The following is a 19,701-nucleotide window of genomic DNA, read 5'->3' as shown; positions in this document are numbered from 1 at the left end:
ACAATCCCCACCGTGAAGTGAAAGTGGAGTCAAAGAAACGCTGCTGGAGAGTCTTTTAAGTGTTTTATGAGACATACTGTTTATTCACAGAAGTAAGACCATAAATCAGTATAGAAGAAAGAGCTGTGACAAACGTTCTTCTTCATTAACATTTCAGCTCCTTTGCGCCCCCCTTGCGCTTCTTTGGTTCGTCCATAGCCATTCCTCTGCAACTCGGATTAAATGGTAAAATGTGATCATCTTGGTTAAAAGGAGTGAGGGAGGAGTGGAGTGGGCCAATGCCCTATACTGTTTGTGGTCAATTATGACAGCCCCCGTACGCCAGATGGCCAGTCCAGCCGTGATGGGCGGCTTGACACAGACATGTTGCTTTAGAAGGAACTCCAGTCCTGTTTGCTCGGAATATGTCTGTTTGTTAATGCTCCAAAATGTAGGTGTGATCTGACAACACGCCTCCATTCGGATTAAAGAGGTCTCTGGTCTTTAAAAAGGATTCATTTTCAGTTTTGCTCTTACGCGCGTGTTAGTGTTAAGCGTGCACCTGATGGAGAGGGGACTGGGCTCGGGCGAACATTGAAGCCTGATCTGACCCAACGGCAGCACACGATCTAATAAACCGAAACTAACAGCAACTACACCGCAATCAAAGCCTTTTCAACAGCAAACTACTATTTTTACATCCTTAGACGTGAAAATGTGTGAGAAACGAATGGAAATGAGCGCAAAAGCAGAGGAAGGGCGGAATCCGTTCCACAAGTCCGTACCTTTCTTTGCGCCTGGCTGTTTCTCTCCACCTTTAAAGCAGCTAGAGGGAAGACAACAGTTGAGAGGGAGGCGACAGCGCAAATACAATGGTCACTGAAACTGCAAAAGACAATCCGAAGGCCGATTATTTCCCACCCGAAGCGAGCGATTGCCCCAACTCTCCCATCTCATTTTCCTCCGAAGACGGCCAGCTAAGCAGGAGGCGCGACACCCAGACCACCAGCGGCAGCATCATCCCGGAGGACAGCGGCAGCATCCAGGCCCTGGTCACCTCATCCGCAGCCGCCGCCAGCATCATGACATCAGGGGAGTTCGTGCAGACCGCTCCCCTGCTGGCGCACAAATCCAAGAGGAGCATGCTGTACAAGGCGCTGTGCTTCCTCCTCCTCATCTTCCAGGGCGGCGTTCTGGATTTCTACCTCATCATCTTCACGGACCTGTACTGGTGCTCGTGGATAGCCACGGACCTCGTGGTGATTTCGGGCTGGGGGATTTTCTTCATGAAGAACGCGCGGAGTAAGAGGGAGCGGGCCTGCGGCTTTCACCAGAAAAGCTCCATTTTCGGCTGCAACCTCGGAGAGTTCACCTACGCCTACCTTGCATGGCTCATCTACGTCATCGCCTGCACCCCTAAGGTGGTGCTCATCCTGGAGACCTCCATCCTGGAGCTGATCATGTTAAAGGTCCCGTTCGGAGCGACCGGCTTCAAAATCGTCATGCTGCTGTCTGCGCCGCTGCTCTTCTGCCTCATCAACTCCATCATCGAGGACCTGAACGGTTCGACGCGGCACCACTCCCAGAGCTGCTTCATGGGCACCTGCCTGGACCTGCTGGACAGCTTCACGCTTGTGGAGATGCTGCTAAGGAACGAGATCCCCACGCTTTATCTTAAATACACCGTGATCTCGGTGTACTTTGTGGCCCTGGCCGTGCCGGTGGTCTGGCTGTATGAGCTCACGGCGTCCGAGCTTCGCTGCAGGTGGCTTTGGGCCCGTTTCTCCACGGGCCTGGTGGTTAATGCGCCCCTGCTGGTGGTCAGGTGTTTCCAGGTCTACATCTACAAGATGCCGGTGTCGGTGTTCATGTTCAAAAACATCTTCTTCTTGGCCTGTAAGCTACTGGAGCTGCTGGAGCAGTGTGTGGCATTCCGGGGGGTCCGCAGGCTGGCTGGCGGCAGCAACCCGGCCCAGTTCTCCCACTGCGTGTCCGAGAACGACATGTGTCCGCACGGGTATGTCAATACTCTGGCTGTGGCTCAGTCCTAGAGCCGTGGCGGCCGTCTCTGCCTGTGACGGCAGGACAGACATAGCTGGAACCTGGAAAATCCCAAATGCCACCGAGTCTCTGCCTCGGGATGCTGGCTTTTGGATTCACGCCCACGCGATAAGCAAAGCAGGTATCAGGTATCAGACATGCAGGCAACAATAAAGTAAGCAGTACAGATAATGGCATTTTAGCTGCTAAATAATAGACAAAAAACAAAACCAATTTTCTAATCAGACTGAAAAAACTAAATCTTCCTTATCTCCTGTGGTGAGCTCCTGTTGGGCCTCCCAGCTGCATCTAAACATAAACTAAAATATTATTAAAGGGCCTTGAAGAGGGCTCCATCTCTGTGTTACCACTAACAGAGGTATCATTCCTGGGAAGACAAGAAAATTTTCAGCATAAAATAAAAAAATGGGGTAAAGGCAGAAATTCCATCAACTGAAGGCTGTGGAGGCCTAATGTGCTAAATCAGGTCTTTCTGTGTTAGTGGCCCAAAGGCAGCTACTTAATGATTATTTCAGTGACTGTGATTTGAAATTTTTATTTCCAAAGTTTAAAAAAATCTGCCGTGTAGCAGCTTCAGGGTCCCGTTAACTGACACGCCCGAGTCACCAAGGCTGTGTCAGACTAAGAGACAGGCTTCATTCACTAATTAAACAGCAGGGACCACATCTGGCCTTTGTTATTAATCGATGATGCTTACTACCAAACCACTTTGTGATTAATCACATGCAGAGCTGTGAAAAAGTATCTGACCCTGATTTCTTTTTTTGTCGTTGTTTGCATATTTGTCACACGTCTCTGTTTCAGATCATCAGACTTTCTGATTCTAATATGATTTGAAAAATAACCCGTCTAAATACAAAATGTACTTTTATATGAGGAATGATGATTTTATTTATTGCTGGAAAAAGATATTCAAACCTACCTGGACCTGTGTGAAAAGGGGACTGCCCCCCTAAACTGGTTGTGCCACTCTTGGCAGCAACAACTGAAATCAAGTGTTTGCAATAACTGCCGATGAGTTTAACTTCACTGTGGAGGAACTTTGTCTCAGTCTGATTTACATCAGGACTTTGACTCGGCCATTCAAAAAATCTTCATGTTTTTTACCATTTAGAGGTGGACCTGCTGGTGTCCTGCTGCATGAAACCACTGTAGAGCTGAGCATTCCCAGGAAGGTTCACCACTGTTCCAAGTTTTCTTGGTGGATGGCATTGTAACCCTGTCAAGCTTCCTTCTTTCACCTGTGTCCTGATGCGTTGTTTTTATGCAGCCTGCTTCACTTTGTCAGACGCGTTCTGTGTAATGGATTTTTTAATTGAACAGGTCTGACCTGAAACAGGTAAACGTGACAAATATGCAAACAAAAAAGAAAGAAAAAGCAGAAACAAGGAAATACTTTAACAAATACTTTTTCACACTGCTGTACACGAAGCCTTTCATGGGGCCCTCAGAGGTTTGTCTGCTTCAATACAAGTGTGAGCAGTTCTGTTGAATCCACGGCCATATTGCAGGCGGTGGTGATGTCACACACGATGTTGCGTAAAGCGCTTTGAGCGCTCAGACGGAGTAGAAAAACACGATATAAGAAACGGCCCATTTACTGTTTTACACAAATGACTTCTTACTTTACAGGATGACGTTATTTTCAGAACAGTGTGTTCCCATTTATGTTGGAATGTGGAAATGATGTCGCGTACCTGCCTGCGATAGCTGCAGGGTAAACTCGATGAGCTTTCTGCGTTTGGGGCAGATGGCACTCAACGTAAGAGGTAAACGGATTTTCCAGTTTCTGGACATGCCTGGTGTCACCTGTACCAGCCTTACAATGAGCCCTCTTCAGACCAGCCAACAGGTGCTACAGTCAGACCCAACACCTGCAGGAGACTCTCACAACACTGCTGTGTCTGTTCAGCCTATGACCTCAGAGGGACAGCAGCTGGACTGTGCTGAGATCAAACTGCAATTTGAAAACTCCAGATTTAAGCCCTAACGCTGGGCTCTGCTCCACCTAATGTACATTAGTGTTTTCTATTAATGACAGTGATGTCTGCTGGTCTTTAATCGTACTGAAAGTAGAGTAGACTTGTGTGTAAGTTGCTTACAAACCAGCAGTGCCACAACCCCCAATCCTACAGTGCCACGACCCCCCCGAGGCTTCTGTTGGTATGATCATCTTTTATTTCTTAGTTCTGATTCTGCAGTTCTCTTGGTCACAAATGGGCAGAGTTCAAGTTCTCCAATACACAAACAAAGTAAATAAACAAAAACCCATCTAATCAATGGCTACATTATTTCTTCATCATTTAAAGTCTTAGCCCAGAAAGCTCAGCACTCTGAGCACGTCTGTTTCTAACATACTGAAACCGGTTTCTCCACAAAATCCAATTAAAGGAGAAAAATAGTGATTCAATTTTTTTTCAGTATATAGCAGTAATATCAAATTTAGCCACATTATTACAGCTATGGCTGTGCTCATCAATATTCTTTCAATCTGATTTTAGCTTCTGTCACTATCAGCTGTGGTGCAGTGCATTTGGATGTAAGTGCCTCTCAGTGCATTACGAAATAGCAGGCGATAGCTAAAAACCAGAATGCAGTGGTTGGAGTTTAGCCTTCAGCTTTCTATGTGAAGGCTAAACATACGTTTGGTCATTTTTGAAATTTCTAGCTCTGTTTGTTAAATTATTCTCTGCCTGGAAGATTCCAGAACCCAAGAAAAGAAAAATGTTCTGGACGTCAGCGTTTCCTTTGCTCTATGTTCAAAGGCCATAAGCTTCTGTACTGGATACACAGAGTCGGTAAGAAGCTTTAAACAACACTATGTGTATATAAATGAACTGAATTTGTATTAAAAATTCATGGTTTTCAGAGTGTATATATCATTTTTTCATAGATGTGACCTGAGGTGGGAGACAGTCTGCATCCAGGTGATGCTGGGGAGGGCACAGGTATCATGATAAAGTATTTACCCCCTTCCTGATATCTTCATTGTTTTTGGCATATTTATCACACTTAAACATTTCAGACCATTAAACAGATTGTAATATTAGATAAAGATAATCAGATTAAATACAACCTAATAACTGGTTGTGCCACCCTTGGCAGCAAAAACTGCAATCAGGTGTTTGCAACAGCGCCCACGATTTGAAGAATTTTATTTCAGCCACATTGAAAGTCTTTGACGACTTCCACATGATGGAGCAGTGTGTCTATTACACTCTTTGCTGAGTTGAATTATTTGAAGTCATCCAGGTGCTGAAACAGCAAAGCAGCCCCAGAACACCACACGACCTCCAGCACGTCTGACTGCTGCTCTGATGTTCTTTTAAAGAAGTGTGTTAATGTTAGGCCAAATTTAACGGGGACTCAGACGTTTCAAATGTCTCACAGGTTCACAGAATATTTTCCCCAAAGTCTTTATTTTATTTATGTTTTTTGATAAATGTAAGATGAGCCTTTGTTTTACCCAATTACATGATTGCAGTTCTTGCTGCTGAGGGTGAAACAATCACTTATTTGGGTTTTTTCCACAGAGGACCTTTGATTTCTTTTTCCCCTTAATCAGTGAAATTATCTTTAAAAAACTGCATTTTGTATTTACTCAGGTGATTTTCATCTAATATTAAGATTTGTTTAATGATCTGAAACATTTAAATGTGTTAACTATGCAAATAATAATAATAATGATAATGATAATAATAATAATAATAATAATAATAATAATAATAATAATAATAACTAACCCTAATAATAGGACTTTACATTACATTAATAGGACACTTTTACATTAGGGTGGTATTACTGACTGACTTTGTCTCTCTCCTCCTTTATGAGCTTGTTGTTCTGTATTTTGCAATCACGTCTGGTAAAGTATATACTATGTGTGCAATATCCAAGTCTGAGTAATCTGAACATGATTTAGTGCCTATTGCTTTGGAGACGAGTGAACTCGAGAATAATTTAATGATGACAAGTGTTGGTGTGTTCGTGACCAGTGTGTGCAGCGTAGATGATTGTTGAGGAAAGACAGAGTCGTTGTCGGGGACGTAACAGAATTATAACCTGTTTGTTTCATTTGCTGCAAACATGCTTTGCTTTTTTTCATAATTCCAGTACAGATTAGAAAAAAATGTTTTGTCAAGAAATGCTTGTTTCTAATGCACTTTCAAACACATTGATTAAATATATCTATATGTTTACGATATTTAAGATTTTTAGTTTCGTTGAGAACACACAAGATGTAGTTTTATTCAACCTTCTCACAGCACGTGAAGGAAATTTGTTTGAGTGAAACAATACTGACACATCTGCATGTCCAGCAGCGACAGGCAGTTTGGTGTTACCTCAGCGCTGTCCAACTCTTTACAGGCTGAATGACAAAGAACATATTGCAAAGCAGACTGAATAATGATATACTTGTCTGGAGGAAGTTCAAAATGTGCACTTTGCTTAAAAGATGGTTTTACTGACAAACACTTTAAAATGTGTTAAATATGCAAAAAATTGCAGAAAATGTACACTTTATTTGACTCGTTCTTCTCAGTGTTTCAGCTCTGCTCCAGTGTGAGGAAGTGATTTAAACTGAAACTTGTGTAATGTTGTTGCACGAACCCTTAAAAGCAGTTTCTGTTGTGTTTGTGTTGAGACTATCTCTCTGCCTTACATATTCCAGATGCTGATGTTGAGGCTGTGTTATTATATTATATGTGGTATGGTATGACATTGTCTAAGGCAGAACATCCGGAGAAAGTAGGGTACAAATAGACTTTCCCAGTGGCCTCCACTCTGGCTCTGAATTTATCTCCACTCAGCGTCTCTCTTACTCCTCCCCCCTGAAGGAATAAGACAGGCTGGATCTGACACATCTAATTGAGTTCAGTTCAACTGTATTTATATGGCGCCAAATTAACAACAAGTGTTGCCTTAGGATGTTCTTTATATTGTAAGATAAAGACCCTACAATAATACACAACAAGTTAAAGGGGACTAACCCTCCAGCAGAACCAGGGTGAGGGAGGTGCACAGGAAAACAGATACACCCACGTGGAAGAGAGCCAGAGATGAAAAATAACTAATGATTAAACGCAGAGTGGAGTATGAAACATGAGCTAAAAAGAAACATTGCATCATGGGAAGCCCCAGCAGCCTTGGCCTATTGCAGCGGGGTTTGGGGTCACCTTAAAGCCTGTCCTTTAAAGTAGAGAGAAATCCTGGCAAGCAAGGCTGATACGCAGTCACCACACTGAATTCTACTCAGTGCACTCGGAGCTTCCCATCCCAAAAAGGATGGGACGTCATGGCCTGTGACAATCCTTTGTTTCTGCAGGAAATGCTAGTTAGGGTTTTAGGTTCCCTTCAGCTCGGTACTAGTGGCAGCCAAGGCATTTTTTGTTGTTCCCTACAAAAACTGCCATAGGATTCTTGTCACACTTTTTCTTAAGGGACCTCATAGGGTCACGCTTTACTATATTCCCTACACCATCTGGTGACCAGCTGTCCCTCTGTGGGATTTGGAAGGACAGTGCTGATGGCTGATGGCCTTCCATGAGCCATTTTAGCACCTGTAAATGGTGGAGTCTTTGTGCCAGCCAGTGTATTGCCCCACTGCCTTCCATAAAATAATGAAGCAAAGGCTAGTGGACCACTGTTGTGAGGGTAAACCTTCTTGGTCCCAGGTCCACCTGGGACCAAGCCTGCTGTCGAACCATTCAGGTCCGTGAAGATGATGAGATAGAAATCCCTTACTGGGTACCAGGTGGGAATCAAACTTGCAACTCCCAAGCCAAAGGTGTGTAGTCTCACCACTACACTATACAGCTGCACTGACTTAAGCTACATCTTATACATACATATATGTGGGATAAATAAGGTGGAGTGATAGTCTCTTTACTAAGAGAACTTGGGTTACAATGTAACCAATCGTTCTGTGAGGAGAGAATAAGACGACATTCATCCTGTTAAACTGATTCCAGTTAAATGCATGAATGTATGGAGCAGAAACTGGCTGCCACTGTACCAGGACCAGTTTGTGATTGCTGCATCTGCACAGCTGAAGTCGTGCTGGCTGAGACCTGTACACATTCAGATGTCTGCAACTGAGAGTGAAGTTTCATGTTTAGCAGAAAAAAGTGAACTTTTGGTAAAATCTTTGATTTTTTTTCATTATTATTGCCTTTTTTTAATGAGTGTTCATTGGTGTTTATAGATATTCATAAAATGACAGACATGTTGTTGTCTTGGCTTTGTTTCTTTTATTTGCTGCTTATCATAGTTTACCATAGTACTCTAAATTATATATTTTATACTATTTTTGTATTATTTCCTTGTGCCAGTAATCTCTGAAACACTTGCATATGTATACAGTGTTGTTGGAAATGCTCCCTCACAGTTTTTGAGGGGATTTGCACATGAAGCTTGAGACACAGTTTAATAATTAGCAGGACCATATCTAGATCAAACTAAGCTGATGTATAGTGGGTCTTTACCTGCATGAACAAGCACAGTGCGCAGTTTGACTGAAACTACCAAAGGCTTTAACAGACATGGAGATTCAGAGGAGCCGGTCATGCCACACAAATCGAAATGATTTCTTCTTCTTCTTTAGCCCGTGTGAAAAACAGTGTGTGTGTGATTTTAACACTCCTGTGTCAGAATATACAAGCTTTCCTTTTCTTCTAAGTTGTTTACACAGATGTTGATGAGTTTTACAGAGGGGACCTTACCTGTACTATAAAATTGTGTGGTGTATATCTGTACTGATATAATCCAATCTATGTAGCCAACTCTATGTGTAAGACAGAGTCACGCGGTTGAAACCTGAAATAAATCAGAGGAACTTTCAATTAAAAGTGGTTTTTTATTGTGGATTATGTTCTGACAGAAGATGATGATTGAAAATGTAACACAAATGTACAAAGCATCAAGCATAAAAATAACTAACAGACAACCATTCGCACTCACATTCACACCTATAGGCATATATACATGTTTAGTGATTTTCCAGAGGCTCTTAAATGTACCCCTGCTTCCTCTCTGGCCTTATTCAACATGCAGCTTTTAGGCCACATGTCCGAGGAGACAAGCTGACAAACAAAGAGTCTGTGCAGGCAGGGAAATGAAACAAAGTCTACTTCCTGTAAGGAACACAATCACACCTCTATAGTGGGCCCTTTAGCAAAAAAAGCTATTACAAATTCATTTAAACCAAATGCAAATATTTAGTTAAATTCATGCTGTAACTGTTTTCTACAATATCACCCGCTCATGTTCCCATGACAACTGTCTGGCCTGTCAACAATTAACAACACAAGTTTTAGAGTAACACAAACATAAATGCACTCTGATCCCTGACAGTCACGCTGCAATGCTGTAATGATTAATGACTCAGCTGTTTTCAGCTGCAGTGCAACTTTAAAAACATCACATTAAATGCATTTTGGATTTTTCTTTGCAGGCACTAAACTCTCAGTAATCAAAGTTCTTTATCTTTGAAAAAGACACATGTTTAAAAATGACACAACTCCTACGTTTATGGTTTATGAATGTATCGTCCTTCCGTTCATCCTCCTGCTACAGTCACACAACATAAACAGTTATTTGCAGCTTTAAAGACTTTTAAACATCCTAGTCCATTAAAGCACTTTTTACTGGGTAAAGTAATATTACACAAGCACATTACTGGTCAAGGGTCTTTTGCTTATTGCCAACTTTTAAATGTGGAGCTTTCTGGCCTTCCCTGGATCAGCGGCACCTGGGCAGTCACTGGTTTGCAAACTCCCCTGTGAACGATTAACGCCAAAGAAGAAGCCGACATGAACAGTCTGCCACAACAACATCATGTTGCCAGTAAGAAATATCATCAAATATATGTCACACTGTAATGTCAATTTCTTCAAACAGCTCCTTCTGCAGCTTTGCCAAAGCCACCAGTGACTCGTCTTTAAATGGACATTCGTGCTGGGAGGAGTTTTTTGAGCTGTAGCCTTGATCGGAGCCACTGCTTGGTCCTTTTGGCTCCAGAGCCTCGTTCTCCTCTATCTGCACATGTTCAGAGTTATCCATTCCAGAGGGGGGGAAATGCTGCCTGGGAACACTTGTACACGAGGATTCTGGAGAATTAAAGTCCAGGGAGTACGGCGGAGCTTGGCTTCTTTGGTCCAAATAAGCAGAAGCTTGGTTCACAGATATCAAGGAATCCTCCTCATTATCTTCAGTGGGAATGTGACTAAAAGGTTCATCCACAAGGGAGATCCAGTTCTGTCTGGGTGGCGGTGGGTTGTTTAAAACTGGCTCAGCTACGTAGATAGACTCTGTCAGTACGTTCTCCAGGCCAGATGAATGCTGATGTCTGTCTGTTGGATTGACTGCAGGTATAAGTTCTATTACTGAGGACAGCTGACTCTCTGGGTTCAGTTCAGGGGTGAGAATATGAATGCTGTTGCTGTTTTCATTGATTTCCACGTCATGAACATAGACAGGAAACTCATCTCTGATTAGAGGGACACATTCAAGGACAGGAGGAATGTGCAGCTGTTCAATAAGCATGTTGGCATCATTTAGGACCTCCTCTTCACTAACCACACACTGCTTCTCGAACCAGTCGGGATTTTCAAACTGGTAGGCCTGGAAGGTTTCAATGGCCGTCCTCAGAGCTCTACCAGAGGGACAGTTAAAATATTCATCTGCACCGATTCCCTCAATGTGCTTCACCTGCCCTGGCTGATACTTTTCGATGTCTAAGATGCGGAAGAACAGCTCTTCAAAGTGCTTCATCAGCCTGTATTTCACCGCAATGTCGAAAACCGACGGCACGTCTTTTTCGCTGCTGATGTCATCAAAATAAGCTACCATGTACTTGCCCAGCATGCCTGCCTGGTGCATTTCTGGCAGAAAGAGGTTGAGAAAAGGAGTGAGCATGTCGTCTGTGGGCGACAGGAGGTCTTCCTTCAAAGTCACTCGTCCCTGACCGCACATGGCCTTCCACTTGGCCTGGACGCCTCGTGAGCACAGCACGAGGATTTTGTCCGAGGGATCTTTCAGCTGCTGCCGCTGCCACTCGAGCCAGCGCAGACGACCCACCATGCCTACTGAGGTGGAGTCGAGCAGGTCTACTAGCACCTTAGTGCCACACTTTGTCTGGAGGAAGGTGCAGAGTTTCAGCACAATGTCCCTGTACAGATGGTGGTCTTGTGAGTAGATGACCAATACTTTGGGCTTTTGTTTGACTGGCTGCACTTCCTGAACTCCCTTTGGTCCTGCACTAACATTAGTTTTCCCTGAAAGTAGAAGAGAACATGAGAGGATCATCAGCAACCGAAGAGCAAAGTTAAACCATAACACTCGTACACAAATCGATAGAGAGCCACGTCTCCAATCAAAACCTTTGAAGTTAGAACTTGATATAGAACTTAAATGAGACTAACCTGGCTTCCTGCAGATGGCAAACATAACAGCTGCCATCAGTATACACATCGACACCACTCCCAGGGAAACTAACCCGTAGTGAGGGGCATTATCTGCTGTGAATGCTGTAAGAAACAAAAATAATTCAGTGATGGAGAATGTGACACCAACAGAGTGAACAGATACCTGAGCTACAGTAACTGGTCTGTTAGATCGGACTACACAGGCTAGCCTTCGCTCCCCATGTGCTTCAGTGAGCCTCAGCCACCCCAAGCTCCTTTGTTGGACCACGTTTGATAGTTAGTGCTGCAGACCGGGAACATCCCCACAAGAGCTGCAGCTTTGCTCGGACTCTGTCATTTAGCCATCGCAGAGTCACTCAGATCATTATACTGTGTTTCCTGCTGCTAACACATCACCTATGAGGACAAACTCTTCACCTTTCCCCTAAATAGATCCCACCCACTGCCTGGTGTGATGATGAAGAGATAATCACAGTAAACATTTGCTATATTTTACTTCTAGACAAAAATAATTTCCCAAACCTAAGTTAAATAAAGTATATCTTATCTTATGTCATAAAGTGTGTGTTTAAATATTTGACAGTGAGTTGGTACAGCTATCGCTCTGACCTCATGCACACGTTACATGTAGGAACACAAGATTTTACTCCCACACTGAAATATTGTTCAACAAGACTGTGAAATGCTAAACTGGCTGCTTCTTACGTAGCACTTTTTTACCCTGCCCTAGCTCTCAAAGTCCTTGCCTCATTCACCTCTTCATACAAGCACTTTTTTCTATGTTTAAGTGCTTTCCATGTAACATTCGTACTCCGACAGATGCAGAAGAAAGCAACTGACTGGAGCAGCCAGGATGGAACTAAAAACCTTCCAGTCAATGACCTGCTCCACCTAGAAACATTTATTTTGGGCAAAATCAAGCTGAGCAATTTTTGCAGTTACTTTGTTCCAAAACCAAACATATTTGGTTACATTTAAGTCAAAATTAACCAAAGGCTGTTAAACCCACTTTTCCTTATAGATACACAGCTAGTTTAAGTTATAATAGTAGCAACAGTAGCAAGAGCAGAGCAAGCATCAGTGAGAACAGATGCAGCACATCACGAAAGGAGGAGGTGGACTGTAGAGTGAGTTGTGTGCAGCAACTGTGGGTAAGCTAAAGCAGCCTAAATGGCACTCCACATGTGTGCGGGGTGGATACGCGCAGAAGCTGAACCCTCATGTGGGCTGCCATTAAGAACAACTATTCATCTCACCACACTGTAGAAACGTCAGTAAAAGACTTTTCAGTGTTACAGAAGAAAAGATGAAACGAAACAATGTCATAAATGTTCACTAGTGCACACGGACAGGAAAATGCTGGGAATCAAACCACTGACTTTATCATTACTTTATAAAGTATTCATCTGACAGAGCATTCAGCCGCCCTCTGACCCAAACATGATGCTGACCTGCAGGATCTTTCGTCACACTGGGGCAAATATTCTGAGTTTTCCTTCGACGGGTACAGTCTTCACCACATTGTGAGAAATAAGGTTTAACCTGCAATAAAGACAAAATGAACTTGTACACGCAGGTCAAGTGGGATCCTACAGAATGGTCAGAATTAAAATAATAAAAAAAATATATGATTAAACTAACATCACTGTGCAGAACAGGCTTGAAAAGTTTTACCTGAACATCAAACTGGCAGCATGACTTTGGCCAACTATCCAGGCTGAATGTTACATTCAGGGTCTGATTTGCCTGAAAAGGAGTTTGACCAACATTTAATAAACCAATACAGTAAGAACAATATTCTAGACATTTGAAGATTGAGATGTTTAAATTCACCAAATAAAATTGTTATATTTTCATGTTCTTCAGAACAAAAAGCTTCGTCTTTTTGGAAGTGCATATGCATGAACCTTGTAACGCCAAGTCTGGAGCGTATATTTGATACAGTACATCAACTTAAAACCTATATATGCAAATTGATCTTAAATTTCTTTTTGTAATAAATGGCTACATGATTCAATAAATACTCCAGTTTCAAATAAATTATAATTGTCTGCCAATTATTTCATCAGTCGTGCTTTACAAGGTAACATCTATATATGACTGTAGTTTACACATGATAAACAGCCTTTCTACAAGTGAGCAGCAAAAAATGAAAAATAAATTGCAGAGAGAGGCAGAACGAAGTTTCCTGTACTGAAAAAATGTGTACAAACTAGGTTAAGGTACAAAATATAGGCCACTGTGATGACAGTAATGTTGAAATGAAACTGCTTTCATCTTGTGAGTCAGACAGCTAACTGCACATGAACTCTTTAAATACAAAAAAAATTGAATATGTAGGATGATTCAATTCAATTCAATTTTATTTATACAGCATCAAATCACAACAACAGTCACCTCAAGGTGCTTTATATTGTAAGGTAAACCCTACAATAATAAAAACCCAACAATCATATGACCCCCTATGAGCAAGCACTTTGGCGACAGTGGGAAGGAAAAACTCCCTTTTAACAGGAAGAAACCTCCAGAACCAGGCTCAGGGAGGGGCGGGGCCATCTGCTGTGACTGGTTGGGGTGAGAGAAGGAAGACAGGATAAAGACATGACAAACTTTGGATTAACTGAAGGCTTTTATAATAATAAAAGATAATAATGAATTACAGTACAATTACAGTAATTGTACAATTACAGATTGAAGCATTAATTAATGGCAGGACTTCTTTGAGCAGTTTTGTAGGAATGGGGTCTAAAAGACACGTTGATGGTTTGGAGGAATTAATTATTGAAGTTAACTCAGAAAGATCAATTGGAGAAAAAGAGTCTAAATGAATATCAATGGTACTGAAAGTAGCTGTAGATAATATTACATCTGTGGGATGATTATTGGTAATTTTTTCTCTAATGATTAAAATTGTATTTGTGAAGAAGTTCATGAAGTCATTACTAGTTAACGTTAAAGGGATGGTTGGTTCAACAGAGCTCTGACTGTTTGTCAGCCTGGCTACAGTGCTGAAGAGAAACCTGGGGTTGTTCTTGATCCTCTAAATTTGTGACACGCCATTTCCTCTCCAGCTTACGAGTTATCTGCTTTAGGCTACGTGTTTGAGAATTATACCACGGAGTCAGGGACTTCGGATTTGAGGCCTTAGTTTTCACAGGAGCTACAGTATCCAGAGTCGTACGTAGTGAGGAGGTAAAATTATTAACAAGATGATCGACCTCTGTTGGAGTAGCGTTCAGATAGCTGCTCTGCTCTGTGTTGGTACAGGGCATTGAAGATGATAACAGTGGGTGGATTATATTCTTAAACTTAGTTACAGCGCTTTCAGAAAGACATCTACTGTGATAAAGTCTACTCTCCACTGCTGTGTAATCAATTATTGTAAATGTAAATGTTATCAGGAAATGATCAGACAGCAGAGGGTTTTCAGGAAACACTGTTAAATGTTCAGTTTCTATGCCATATGTTAAAACAAGATCTAGAGTGTGATTAAAGTGGTGGGTGGGTTCTTTTACATTTTGAGAGAAGCCAATTGAGTCTAATAACAGATTAAATGCTATGTTGAGGCTGTCATTTTTAGCATCTACATGGATGTTAAAATCACCCACAATAATTATTTTATCTGAGCTGAGCACTAAATCAGATAAAAAGTCTGAGAAATCAGAGAGAAACTCTGTGTAAGGCCCAGGTGGACGATAGATGATAACAAGTAAGACTGGTTTCTGAGTTTTACAGCTGGGTTGGACAAGGCTAAGCATCAGGCTTTCAAATGAATTAAAGTCTGTCTGGGTCTTTGGTTGATTAATAGGCTGGTGTGAAAAATTGCTGCCACACCGCCCCCTCGGCCTGTGCTTCGAGGTTTCTGGTAGTTAGAATGACTCGGGGGTGTTGATTCATTTAAACTAACATAATCATCCTGCTGCAACCAGGTTTCTGTAAGGCAGAGGAAATCGATTTGTTGATCAATTATTAAGTCATGTACTAACAGAGACTTGGAGGAGAGAGACCTAATATTTAATAATCCACATTATTAATCCTTACCTTGTTTAAACTGTGTTGATCCTGTTTAGAAGAGCAGCCATTAACAATAACCATGTACTTCTCACACAGGTTGTCAGGGCTGAAGCTGACAGCCAGAGCAGATTTTCCATCAGCTAGAGTGACCTGACTCAGACTGATGTTAGGCTGCCACAGGCTTCCTGTTAACACAGAACAGGACAGACGTGCTTTATAAGATTTGCTTACTCTCACTGGGATTTAGAGGTTCTGTCAGTGACGTACCTCTCTCTATGCAGAACTGTGTATTCGTCATTTTTGGATCTTCACAACCTGAGTAAACCAAAAAGAGTTTCATAAAATCAATTATAGAAGATCGTCTAAGAGCTTCACGAGTCATCTCACACTTACACACATTTCTGGCCTGTATAAAACCTGTGGTTTCTAAACCTGCCATGGGGCATATTTCTGTATGAATTCTGTATTTTAAAAGATCTTTATGATGAAAACGAAAAAGGATCACATCACTTTGTCTCAAACACCTTGTACATTCAAGTATCTTCAGGATATCTGCGGCTGTGTGGGAGTTTCCCAACCAGTCTATATGTGATTTATGGAAAGGAGAGGGTGTGTGACTGCACACACAGCTGGGGCATCTGATAAGTAGTTAGTCCAGTATATTCCAGCTAATCATTCGACTGATTCTATAAGTTCAAAAAATAACAACAAGAAAAAATCTGAACAAAAATGAATAAACAGATAATCCCAAACTACTCCAACAAAAACAAACAGGAACAACCAAACACTGGTTCTGAATTCAACTCACCAGGAACTTGGACTTTTTTCCTGATGTCGTAGCTGCTGTGGTGCAGTTCTGGTTTGGGTATGTTGAAGACAGAGACCTGGTAGGTCTGCCCCGGATCCAACACCAGCATATCAGCTGAGAATGACCACTGAAAGCCAAGAACAACGCTGAGCGTCAGGAGCACACGTGTGAAACCTTTGCACCAGTATGAATACCACTGCTGGACATGCTGGTGCATTTTTGATCGAACCTCGCTCACACAGTGGGATGTTCTGAGCATGATGGGTATAATCAGTGACATGAAAAAAAAAATGTATATGGACCTATGTAGTAGTTTTCTGCCAATGGCTGGTTAAAATAATGCAGTACTTCATAGTACTTGTCTAAAAAAAAAGGGAACTCCTCACTCATTTTTAATGATATTGATTTATTGGATATTTTTTGTATTAATTGTAATGATGAAAAAAGACATGTTCAGTTTGATGAACTTTAGCTAAGAGCTTTGCTAACCTCAGACCTCATGGTAAATTTTCTCCATCATTACAACCAATCAAATGTGTTGTTATGATAGCGGAGGAAAGAGGATCAAGACAGACAGCGTCAGCACAGGGATGATGCTGCGATGGCGCAGTAGTTATATCAGTAGTTACTTTACAGGTTAAAAGTTTGCATTGAAAACAACCATCATGTTATCTGTGCACCAAACCGTTTATCCTTTGTAGTTCACTTTTATTCAGAAATCATTTGGTCAGAGCTCATTAAACAATCATTCACTGAAGTTGAAGCTTTGTCTGCATTAAATGTTGCTAACTGCAGGGATAAAGTTACATCTATACTGAAAACCACACACTCACCTTTTCTCTTGATGGACTTCTCATCGGGAGTTCTTTTTTGAAAGAATATCGAACACACAGGTTCTGATTGGTGGATTCCACCAGAACATGAAGCTCGGTGGCATTCAGGAAACGGATACTACCTGCAGGTGAATATAGCAGAAAATATTCAGGTTTTTAAATAACGCCAAGAAACACGAGGCAGTCAGAAACAAACAAACAAAAACACACCCACATCATCTTAACCTGGAGGAAACGCCAAGAGTGTGCAAACGCGCATTTTTATTATTAATCTTCTTTTTCTTTTCCAAATAGTTTTAATTTAACAGTTTGTTTCCTGATATCTTATCAGATTTGTTTTTACTATTTGTGAAACAAAGTGTGATAAAAATCTTTCAAGGGGTTGACTCAATTTGACTTTTTAACATGTTTTATTTTATTTATTTTGTTGTTGTTGTTGTTGTTTATGCTATTTGTATATGTACAGCACTTTGTGAACTCTGGTTTTATGTTAAAGTGCTTTATAAATAAAGATGGTATGAAAATGAAAAAACACCCACGTTATAAGTAACTGTCCTGACTGCAATCATCATCAGTTTTAAAATCAGGGATTGTTGAAAAACTGATGGATCTGATGGACAGTATGTGCTGTTGTACATGATCATCCCTTCAGACAGCAGACTTACTCACCATCATCCTTTAACTTCCAACTAGCCTCTAGCACTGGCTGCAGGAGTCCTGCCTCATCTGGCCTGACGTCCACTGACACCTGCAGGTCCTCTGGATTGCTGGGAGTGTAATCGTGAACTTTCAGCCACCGTTTGTCCAGACAGTTAGCTGCAAACACACACGCACACATACAGAGAACAGCCAGTGTCATTGTCCCAGGGTTTATTAGCAAAGGTTTTTAGTTGAAGCCATTGTGTTAATTGTTCGTCTCTCTTTTTGTTGCTGTGTTCCAACACTGTTTGTTACTTCCTGGTATATTACAGCATGACATCACAAATGACTCTTCCCAAATGTAATATTGGTGCATTTAAAGAATATCTTTTTGTTTGATTGTAAGTGTAAGTGTTTCTCTGTCACCCAGCCAGTGGCTGCGCTGTCTGAACCAGGGTCAAACCAATAAATCTGAGCAACAGCAGACAGCAAGAGGAAGACTGAAGAGCAAAAATCCACTCACTTTCACGAACTTCACAATTCAAATCCTGGAGAGGAAAAGATGGACAAAAAGAGAACATCAGTAAGGAGACGTGTAGTATTCAGTGTTATAAAATGCTTTCCATCGGCTCCTCTGTAGGAGCCTATTTAAGGTCCTATCAGTGCACCTGTGGGGACTTTACTCTCTCTTTTTTTATTTGAAGAGGAGTCACATGAATGTAATGTTTACAACAACTGTTACAATATTCATTCAGTAAACAGCAGTTTGAATGCCCGAATGTTCTATTTTAAGTTGATAGATATTAGAGCCGTACAATCCTGTGCCTCATACACCGACACAGGAACACTGCTTATCTGATAAACAGCCCTCAACTAGAACGTTGAACAGCTGTCAATAATTAGCACTGTGGGCTGTTATCAGCTAAACTGTAACTTTGTTCTTCGCTACACAAACACTAAAGAAAAGAAAAAAAGATCCACAAACGTTTAAACACGACGTTACTTAAACATTGATCATTACATAGCTCAGTCCTGTGACTGCACCTTGGCAGCAGTCTTCACTTGTTATAGAATCAAATACAATGAAATCATCAAACAGGTACGAGGACTACACTCTAAGTAAGGCACGCAGTTAAATGAATTACGAACAGTGCTCATAGTTTTATTTTAAAATCCTTGTTTAGAGAAAAATTGGCCTAAATGTAGCTCAAAACTATGTAAGGAACAATAATCTTATGTAAAGAAGACAAAAATATCGAATTCTTTAAAAAGAAAAACTTTCTTTCTCTACCAGGAAAATCCAAACAAAGCAGCAAGTTTCTTTTTAAGTTTGTCTAATATTATTTTCATAACGTATACAAACAGGAAGTATTTGTTGTGTTCGACAAACTTGGAGCCTAGCACGCTCTACTGTAAAACCTTTCTCACCTGTCGAGAGCACTTGAGACGTCCGGATAAAATCCTGAGCGTGGTCGACAGCGACACACATGTTAACAGCAGCAGCGCTCGATGGAGGCTCATCTTTAACCTTTCAAATGAACAGCAGTCCGCTCATTCACAGACACACTTCTCTGTCGACAGTGAAGCGAAAAACCCCACAGGACGCTGGGCTGGAAAACTTCCTGCTCTATTTACAGTAAGTTACTAAATGCTACCTTCGTGACCCGTGGGAATTTAGACTACTATTCTGTTGACTCTGACGAGGTTGAATATGAAATAATGGATGGATGGATAATTCAAGAAGCACTGCAGATGATTCGTCTATTCATTTTTTCCGAATCACGCACGGTGAACGATACCTTCTAAAGCCGAGGGTATGATCGGGATTTTTAAATGACTGAGCCATCACACTCGTTCAATTTTAAGAAGCTCAACATTTACATTAAACTTGAACTTGCAGATTAACACTGTGCAATACAGAGACAGCAGTAAATGATAGAAC

At 41.5% G+C, this 19,701-nt stretch overlaps 2 protein-coding genes across 2 annotated transcripts; one reads left to right on the top strand and one right to left on the bottom strand.

The window, feature by feature from the left end:
• Window positions 1–82: 82 nt before the first annotated feature.
• Window positions 83–5,635, top strand: tmem121b (transmembrane protein 121B). Its single transcript, XM_063460698.1, has one exon. It carries the CDS (start codon window positions 852–854, stop codon window positions 2,028–2,030), a length of 1,179 nt encoding a protein of 392 aa, XP_063316768.1. The 5' UTR covers window positions 83–851; the 3' UTR covers window positions 2,031–5,635.
• Window positions 5,636–8,894: 3,259 nt separating this feature from the next.
• Window positions 8,895–19,354, bottom strand: il17ra1a (interleukin 17 receptor A1a). The gene is made up of 11 exons (XM_063460392.1): window positions 19,188–19,354; window positions 18,283–18,307; window positions 17,790–17,936; window positions 17,121–17,242; window positions 16,288–16,414; window positions 15,747–15,794; window positions 15,507–15,664; window positions 13,140–13,211; window positions 12,917–13,007; window positions 11,463–11,567; window positions 8,895–11,315 (listed from the first exon to the last, which is right to left on the bottom strand). Exons 1-11 carry the CDS (start codon window positions 19,278–19,280, stop codon window positions 9,910–9,912), a joined length of 2,394 nt encoding a protein of 797 aa, XP_063316462.1. The 5' UTR covers window positions 19,281–19,354; the 3' UTR covers window positions 8,895–9,909.
• Between the last annotated feature and the right edge of the window lie 347 nt (window positions 19,355–19,701).

Source organism: Pelmatolapia mariae, linkage group LG17 (genome assembly GCF_036321145.2).
Source record: "Pelmatolapia mariae isolate MD_Pm_ZW linkage group LG17, Pm_UMD_F_2, whole genome shotgun sequence".
NCBI classification, from domain to species: domain Eukaryota; kingdom Metazoa; phylum Chordata; class Actinopteri; order Cichliformes; family Cichlidae; genus Pelmatolapia; species Pelmatolapia mariae.
The sequence above is the reverse complement of the archived record's forward strand: the minus strand, read 5'-3'. Positions and strand labels throughout refer to the sequence as shown.